This window comes from Pseudoliparis swirei, chromosome 5 (assembly GCF_029220125.1).
Source record: "Pseudoliparis swirei isolate HS2019 ecotype Mariana Trench chromosome 5, NWPU_hadal_v1, whole genome shotgun sequence".
NCBI classification, from domain to species: domain Eukaryota; kingdom Metazoa; phylum Chordata; class Actinopteri; order Perciformes; family Liparidae; genus Pseudoliparis; species Pseudoliparis swirei.
Window position 1 is genome coordinate 19,139,770 of NC_079392.1, and position 9,536 is coordinate 19,149,305.

The 9,536-nt window shown below is 38.5% G+C and overlaps 1 protein-coding gene across 3 annotated transcripts; it reads left to right on the forward strand.

Moving 5' to 3' along the window:
* Window positions 1-1,164: 1,164 nt before the first annotated feature.
* On the forward strand, window positions 1,165-8,923 carry cth (cystathionase (cystathionine gamma-lyase)). 3 transcript variants are annotated; one of them, XR_008831685.1, is made up of 12 exons: window positions 1,165-1,390; window positions 2,415-2,496; window positions 2,690-2,785; window positions 2,970-3,079; window positions 3,344-3,478; window positions 3,587-3,644; window positions 3,830-3,907; window positions 4,551-4,703; window positions 5,397-5,518; window positions 5,801-5,853; window positions 6,723-8,111; window positions 8,242-8,923. XR_008831685.1 is itself a non-coding variant. In XM_056414282.1 (12 exons), exons 1-12 carry the CDS (start codon window positions 1,205-1,207, stop codon window positions 8,257-8,259), a joined length of 1,230 nt encoding a protein of 409 aa, XP_056270257.1. In that variant the 5' UTR covers window positions 1,166-1,204; the 3' UTR covers window positions 8,260-8,923. The 3 variants fall into 3 exon arrangements, 2 of the variants coding, with proteins under 2 accessions (XP_056270256.1, XP_056270257.1); XM_056414282.1 differs by having other exon boundaries at window positions 1,166-1,390; window positions 6,723-6,861; XM_056414281.1 differs by having other exon boundaries at window positions 6,723-8,923.
* Window positions 8,924-9,536: the final 613 nt, after the last annotated feature.

Sequence of the window (9,536 nt, forward strand, 5' to 3'; positions counted from 1 at the left end):
AATTACTACTATTTTAAAAGAAGGATTTGAGTTTAATTTAGATTCAGCCTGAGGCACACATGGATATTTATTTATATCCCTGTGGTTGACTTAAGGCTAAAGTCAGAAAAGACCAATACACATTTAATTCATCAGTAAAGTCTTACAGTTTCTCATTTAGTTTCCCCCTAAAAATAATGTTCATGTAATAAAACATCTCCACCATGCAAGCCGACAGCAATGCTTGAAATAAACTCTGTTTGCAATTAGAAGGGAGCGCACCTGTTATTAATTAGTTCAGTGCTGTCTGACTAAGTATCTAAGCATGCATGGGTGTCTCTAACTACAGCTAAAGAGTATTATATTGTAATACATGCTCAATCCAGCACTATATATGCTACACACTATTATGAATAAATTATGTAGTGAATATAACGTGTATTCAATATATATTAAAGTTGGAGTATGGGTCCTTGTTTATTTGATACCCCATACATACTTTATGTTGGTTGATTATTACTTATCTCTGACGTCATATTTATTTTCTTACCTGCAACACTGAGCAAGACTCTGATGTGTATCTGGAGCATCAATGTTTAGGCAGGACAAAGCAGAAGAGATCTCCAAAGATAAAACTGAGTCAACAGAGCACTTCCTCCCTCTATGGCTAAATAATGAAATTACAGCAAACGTTTCTGTCGTGTACATTAGAAGGAACAAAAATGCGGAAACATTACAGTAGCCTACATGTATAATTTCATAATAATAAATGTTATGGTGGCGTGTACGAAGTATCCTGATTATGGTATTTAGTGAATACAGAAATGTTTCGATTGTGTTCATTCTTTTAGTTTTACAAAATAAGTCATTAATTAAACACTCATCGTTAATTTGGTTTGTTACGGAACTTAAAAAAAATCAGATTTTGAACTCGGTTTATGAAGTACAATTGGAATATGAACTGAAACGTAAGACGTGCACACAGGAAATGTTGCATCACTACTGCACCGACCGACGCACACGAAGTCAAACAACATAAAGCCTGACGTAACCTGGACGCCCCCTTTGAACCACCAATCAGTGCCTTCATCCACTTGTTGATGGGCGCTGATTGGCTCACACGAAAAACGCGCAGGACCAGTTAGATTGCCTTCTCCCGTTTTCCTACCACCTTATACACTCGTCCCTCGCCTGAACCCGCATACACTTGGCGGAGCGCATTGCCATGGATAAGAGTCAAAAGCAGGAGGAGCAGAACGATTTGTACGCCGGCTTCATCCCGGCGTACAAATCGTTCGCCACAGACGCAATTCACATCGGTCAGGAACCAGAGCAATGGAAATCAATGGCTGTCGTGCCGCCGATTTCTCTGTCTACCACGTTCAAGCAGCTCGAGCCAGGAAACCATGCTGTAAGTAGCCCGATATGCCCTGGATGCTTACTTGAGGCGTGGGGTGGGTTGATGGGAATCATCCTGTGGTATGCACGTGCGTAAAACAGACCATATGTAGTTATGCAAGAGGATTTAATGGGGTTAAAAAGGTTAGATATTATTAAGTTGACTATTGATGTTTTTTAAATCATTATTATAGACTATTGGAAATACGTTTTTAGTAAAACTCCCAAGAAATAGAAAAAAAACTCACGGAAAAAAAGGGAAGAACCCTTCAGGAGAGCAACAGAGGAGGTCCCCCTCCCCAGGTGAACAGAAGCAATATATGTATATGTTTAAAACACACAAGAAGGACGTCTAAATAAGTAATCTAGAAATATTAATCTAATTTAATATCAATCAAACTTGTATTACATACTCAAGGTCCAGATAGTATGTAACATTAAATTAAATAATGATGGTTATATACTGGACATTTATATCTAAATACAGCGAGATTGGGCATCCTTGTAAATGTTATAAAAAACAATAAATTGAAAGTTGTTTTACTAGAAACTACAACAAAACTAGGATCATAATCAAAATATAGACACAACAACCAAATAAATTACCTTTGGGGCTTTCAAGTGAAGAAACTCTAGCAGCCAAACCTGGTTCTACCTGTTTAATGCCAAAGCTGTGGGTGTTCTTCTGCTTCCTCAGTCAAAAGGGAATCTACTGTATGTGAAGAGAGACATCTTAACTTATTTGATTTTCTCTTGAAAATGCTGTTTCTCCCATCAGTATATTGTGTGAGCAATGTTTGGCAGTTCTGATGTGTGCTAATTTTCTTGAGTTTGAGAATCTCAAGCAGTGCATAAAAAAAGCGAATTTACAACAGAAAAAAAAAATTCTCCATACACCCTTGTTTGCCGACCTGGGAGTCTAAATTCCACACTATCACAAACCTGTCTACCAAAAGACAATCCTGCTTTTTTCCTGTTTAAACACATCTATGTTGATTGCGGTGGCTAAAATGTCTTCTAATAATTTTTTAACATAGGGATATGAATACAGCCGAAGTGGAAACCCTTCAAGAAACTGTCTTGAGAAGGCTGTGGCTGCTTTGGATGGGGCAAAGTATTGTAAGTATGACTTATAACTGCCACTCACATCATTGTGATGGCATATTTGACACAAAGAGGACAGATTTAATCAATTAGATCATGGTTTAAATATCAAACATAACGGAGGAAATGTATGCAAACTGAAATGCGACTTCCCTCTGGCATGAAAAATGATTGTTGGTTTCAATAACTTTTGTTTTCCCCCCCACAGGCATTGCTGTTGCCTCGGGGTTGGCAGCCACAGTTACCATCACTCACTTGCTCAAGATGGGTGATGGAATCGTCTGCATGGATGACGTGTACGGAGGTGAGAAACCTGCTTGTTAAACTGTCGAAAAATCTGATGCAACACTAACATTCACATGTCATTAGAAACCCACAATTTCCCCACTCGTACACAATCGTTGCTGCTGTGATGTATATAGTGTGAGCTGGTTTTGAACCTCGTCTATAAAAAATGATAACCAAGTTTCACTTTCTTAATTGCAAAGGCACAAACCGCTACTTCCAAAATATTGCAACTGAAAATGGCCTGGAGGTGTCTTTTGCTGACTGTACAAAACCAGAGCTGCTGAAGGCTGCTCTGAAAGCCAACACTAAAGTAAGTCAAGTACTGATGATAGAATGAATGTGCTCATTGTGTCCTTTTTCTATTGTGTTTGTAGTTTGGTCTGATGTTCGCTACTATCATCGGTTGTATCATTTTCTTTTGAGTAAAGTTGAAGCAGTTATTATCAATCAGCATTTTATGTGATGACTGTTATGGCTCAGTAGATGAGCTGCCTCGCCTCAGTTTATGCCGCAGTAATGTGTGCGTTACCACATCTTTGACACTCCCTTCTAAACATGCTGCTTCTTTGTGTAGCTGGTGTGGATTGAGACACCCTCCAACCCCATGATGAAGGTTGTGGACATCAAGGCCTGTTCTCAGGTGGCCCATGAATACAACAAGGACATCGTGGTGGTTGTGGACAATACCTTCATGTCGGCCTACTTCCAGGTGAGAGTGACAGCTTTGCACATAAGAGTTAAAAACGGTCAAATTCCAGTTGACTAAATACCAACGAAGTAATTGATTAACTTGTGTGTTTGTGTTGTGCACTTTTAGCGCCCCTTGGCCTTGGGAGCCGATGTCTGCATGTATTCAGCAACCAAATACATGAATGGTAGGTTGTGTAAATTTTTCCCACTTTGCCGAGATCTCAATCTAATTAATCCAATCCTAACCTACACTTGTAATATTATGTCTTGAAATATAAACTTCCCTCAACACACAAACCAACGATGTTCTACTCCAAACTACTTGTATTGATAATCAATCATTTATTCCTGTCTTTTTTAAATGAGTCAGGTCACAGTGACGTGGTGATGGGTCTGGCCTCAATGAACCGGGATGATCTGTATGAACGACTGAAGTTTCTGCAAAATGGTGAGTGCAAATAAAATGTCCCCCTGCTCTTGCATTGATAAGTGCAGGTCCATTGACGGTTAAGTAACGGAGACGCATTTTGACAACGCGAATCATCAGGCGACGTCAGCGAGTGGATATATGTGTATGTATGATTATTTTATTGTGTGTGTATATAAATAAATGCATGAATATAACTAAATATATCCACACACAATTTTAAAATAAAATAATTGTATTTAAAGGATAATGAAAAAAGCAGGGTTGGAGTAAACTCTTGAGTAAGAACCGCTGATGTGGCGACGTCAAGTCAGCTGCTGTTCCTATCGCAGAAAGACCGTCCTCTCGTCCTTCGGAGTCTGGACTCCTAAGACCAAACTCCGAAGTCCAGACTCCAAAAGAACCCAAGTCTGTACTCTGTACTTTGAATTGAGAAACGGCTTTTATGTGTTCTGTATTTGTTGGACTGGTTATTTCAACCTGACCTACAGTCACTAACTTGACAACCAAAACATGCCCCTGAGGCCAAAGTTCAGCAGCAATTCCAAAACCTTTCAGAAGGAAGTATTCGTTTATGCTTTTGTCATTTGCATAATCTGTTTTTTTGGAGGCTCTACAACCTTTATAGTATATTTTTCTCCAATGTGATCTTTCCTTGATTTAGCTTTGGGCTGTGTTCCGTCTCCCTTTGACTGCTTCCTGTGTAACCGAGGACTGAAGACCCTACACCTGCGGATGGAGCGCCATTTCAAGAATGGCATGGCTGCTGCAAAGTTTCTGGAGGCACATCCCAATGTGGAGCGGGTCATTTTCCCAGGTAATATCTCGCTCTCTCATACACATACACAGATAATAATGCATTTGGTTCACCTCATACAACAATGTTGAGTCATTAAATACATAGATTTTGTCCTGGTGTCCACCATAATTAACATTGCATAAAATTACTATTTAAAAATAGATAAATAACTGAAATACTTTCAGAGGTAAATATATCATTTTGGACATTTTAATAAACAATGCATAATATAAATGTAGTAAAAAAGACAATAATTAAGCAATATTTGACTTTCCCTAAAATGTGCTGGCTGATGTGTCAACATTTTGAGGAAGTTGTCATTATCCCACCCCTACACATGTGGTATCACTGGAAAGCCCAGGATGTCCTCCTTTGAGTACAGCAGGACTTGATGGTATAACTCAAATGAGTCAAAGAAGAGATGCAAAACCAAAATGTCCACCACAGAGGACACAAATTAATGGGCTGGGTCTTAGGAGGATATATATAATGTATACACACACAAGCATATGTAAACCGTACAATGTTTTATTTTTTTCATCACCAACAGACCAACTCTAAACAAACCAGGACTCATGAGCAAAAGTTTAAAACAAATTCTGTATCTTTTATGTCTGCATTTTGGATTCATCAGCAAAGTGTCTTCCAAACCCGTTACACCCCACTAGTCTAGAAATATCATGTAATCCTATTTTCTCTCTTTCGACGTAGGCCTGCCCTCTCACCCTCAGCATGAAGTGATGAAGAGACAATGCACCGGATGTCCGGGGATGATCACCATCTACATTAAGGGCAAACTCGAGCACGCCAAAGTCTTCCTCAGTAACCTCAAAGTAATTTGGCAGTACAGTTTTATTTGATCTGGAAAGCTTGGTTTGTGTTTTGCAGCTGTTTAAAATAGTTGTATTCCATGTGATCACGTCTTGGCTCACGTTGTCACAAAATGAGTAGATTGTACGTCCAATCGCTGATGTATGTTTGAAAATGATACACAACATGTTACTATGGCCTGGGTCGTGTCTGTGATTGGTTATTTATTTGTTTTCTATTGAGGTTTAAATACTATTTACATCCTACACTATGTTTCACTTCATGTCCGCTTGTCTTCATTTCAGGTATTTGCGATCGCTGAGAGTCTTGGTGGTTATGAAAGTTTAGCAGAACATCCGTAAGTATCCATGCAAAAGTTTACTATTTCACTACATGATATAATTATATGTTAGGGAATTTGTCTGAGCTCACCTAAACAAAGAAATAGAAAGACCCACATATTAAAGTCTTTCACTTGTTCAACAGAGTATAAAACTGGTAATATCCAGACTCATAAAATAATCATAAAAGCATTAAACAAACTGGTAAAATGAAAACACTGAGTAAAACACAGGATATGTGTTGTGCTAAACCCTGAATGTCCTGGTGTTACTCACTCCAGTAAGCTGAATCATTGTTTGAGAAACTTTGTTTGAGATAACCCTGTACTGAACAGTCAGTACAGGGTGGGGACAGTACACACTGTTCATGAGAGTTTGCTGTACAGACTGAAGAGGAGAATAGTTATAAAGTGGTATTGTAAACGACAAACAAAACCCTTGCATTGGTGTTGAAGGCTTTCCTAGGTGAAAAAGTTAGGACAGAGTCAGTCACTTGGACAACTTGAGTGGTGTTTCTTAGACATACAACTGACTTGCCCTCTGCTGTGCAAGGGACCATCACAAAATATCACGATAGATGGGGGCAAGATCCTATGCACAACAGTTCAGGGTAGCGGTTGATACCAGATCTGGCCCTTCAGGCCCCTCCTACGGTTTGGCCTGTGGAGCAGGCCTCTTGGCTAAAAAAAACTTTCAAAGCTGCTCTGTAAAATGTAATGTTGGAGTAGCACCACAAGGTTGCAGCATATACCTCTTTACACATCCCTTTGAGATTCTCAAGCTGATTTTAATTGGCACTTATTTCCATTGTCTCTGATCTGTTACTACAGCAGGATGTCTTTGTTCATTACTCATGTATATTGCACTGTCCTCTATCATAATTTAGGGTGATCATGACCCATGCATCAGTGCCAGAAAAAGAGAGGATTGTCCTGGGGATCAGTGACACACTCATCCGACTGTCTGTGGGTCTGGAGGATGAGGAAGACATAATTGAAGACCTGAGACAAGCACTGGCTGCTGCTGTAAGTAACATCCAACACTGGTGGTCCATCAAACCAATGTGGTTTCTGTTAATATTCAAACGTTTAAATTATGCCGCCAAGTTTATGGGAGTGTGGAATTATTGTAGGCTCTCTTAAGTAATCATTAGGAATCTACTGCACACTAATTAGTTTTTCAGAAATTGAAAGTGAGAGCAGGACAGAACAACCAGGATGACTCGTCTGTTTTCGCTTGTTCTGTTTGAATTCAAATTTGATCTGGGTTTTAATGATTTGGATGTATTTTCCCTAAAACTGGTGTGGAAAAGAATACCTCCTTTAAAATATGACATATCATGAAAAACTCACATCCATGTGCACATACAAACTGCGAAACAGAACCTAATTGAGCAAACATGTGATTTAACAAGCCAATTCGGATTTAACTTCCCTTCCCACGTCACGGCTCATTAAAAGTTTCCGCCCCCCATGAGTGATTCCGTCTTAGAACTTTTGTAAATCTACAGATATTTCAATGTCTAAAAGCTAACTTGGAATACTTTTCATCGTGCCAATTCACAAAAACTAGAGCAATCCCAGACGTCCTTCTTACAGCCCCAAAAACATGGATACCACTGCAGTTCCAAAACGTAACTCATGATTATCTACCAAATAGGACATATAAAGGGATTTGGTCTACTGGTCCTTTCCAGTTTCAAGGGAATATATATATATTTCAAAGTAAAATAAGGGGATTATCTGATTAATACCAAGGGAGCCAGAAATTATTTATTCAAGGCACACAACAACTAGTTAATTTAGCTCTGTAGTGCAGAATAAGGCACGCCTGTCATCGTTTAGACAAATCCAGCTAGAAGAAACTTCAATTATCTTGGGGAAACATTTAGGGAGAGCCAGGCCAGGAAGAGTTTCAGACCAGGATTGAGTTAAGTATGTTGTGGTTGGTAGTTTTTTAAAGTGTGGTCCAGAGGACATTTTCTCTATTTCCACTTGCTTAAAAAAATCCCTGAGAACTTGTATTGTTTGTATGTCATCCCCCAATTTCACTCTGTGTTACACTATTTAACATTTATAAAAATGTTAATGGATTCTCAAAAAACGGACTAATAATTTCTTTAAAATACTCTTTTTATTTAATAGCTGCTTGATTTTTGTCAGTATTTTTGTTCCGTGAAGTAGAGCAACAGAGGTCTGTGTGCGGTTGGCCCTCAGATCTGGCCTGATTCAGTGCAGACATCTGAATTGTTATCACCTTACACTCCACTCAAAAGGTTGGTGTCAACATCTGTTCCTCAATGGATGTGATTCAGAAAAAAAACCCGTAGCATGTTAACTGTAGCTTCATGTATGTATGTATATTGACTGACCTTTTTTCTTTTCCTCTTGTCTTTTTTTTTATAGCACCCAAAGATGAAATAATCTGTCTTCGGGGAGTACTCCAGGCTGAGTTTGAAGTCAGTCGAAGTCAGTAAGAAGAACCTGATGTTTCAAATCATCGCAGATCAAAACTTGGTACTTAAATTCTGCCCACATACGGCAGATTAAACTATTAGGCTATTTTACTCGAACATTAAATGTAATTTTATTTATCTCATGCTGGGTTTCATATGTTTAATGTTTTGTTTGGAGGACCATTAATGGGGCGTATTACTATACAATAAAGACTTGTACTGCAGGAAAAACTCGGTTATCATGTATAATCTTGCTATAAAACTTGTGTACTTCAGGGTGAATCTTAGTTTTGGTGCACAGAACGGTCTCTAAATGTCACTGAACTGTTAACTTTAGCTGTAATCTGTATTAATCATTTCCTAATTCTGGCTGGCATCATTTCCTTTGTAATGCTGATTAATCAAGTCAGAAATATTTTCTTTACTCTGAAGAAGTTTTTCAGACCCATTTAAAATATGTGATTAAGAACAAACGATCTCCATTCAAACATGATGAATAGAAATCTTGTTTTTTTGGTTCTAGAATATTGATGATATGATGCTTCATTTAGTATACGACTTGTCCATAGAGGTATCCTATTCCCCATGTTTGAGGCTAATCATTTGCCAATAAATGAGGTAGTATTTGGTAAGCATGTGTCTTGTTTGGAACAGAATTTCCCCAAAATAGTAACGACTAAAGAATGTTACAGTATTTGTCCTGAATGTTTCTGATGAATTGTTTGAAGAAGCATTTCATGTGTATTCTTGAAGTTGTGTCAGTGTTTTGGTCTGCAATGAAAGCATAACTTCCTTCAGATCAGGGCTCATGCCCCCCACATCACTACAAAAGAATAAACTTCGTTTAGGACGGACCATTCACAATCTATCAGTTATGTAATTGAGGAATCTATTACAATCAGGTCTTAGTACAAGTATGTGTCTCTCACTTCCTCTCAACCAGCCCCCTTTTTAAAAACACAGAAGCAGTGTAAGCGAGTCGTTGAGCCACATCCCATTTAGCCTGGTGAGTAGAAGGCAGCACGCTGGGGTTTTAACCAATGGATCAAGTAAGTCGTCCTAATGACTAAATCATCAATAACATGTCCATTAATAGACTAAAGGTTTTGGTTCTCTGTAATTGGTTATCTTTAACGGTTTTAGTTTCATGAGAATTTAATTTCTTGTTGCATATGTCTGTGTAATTGATTTTACACATCTGGGAATCTTTTGAATCGGCCATTTACATTTTGTGTAAGCCATACT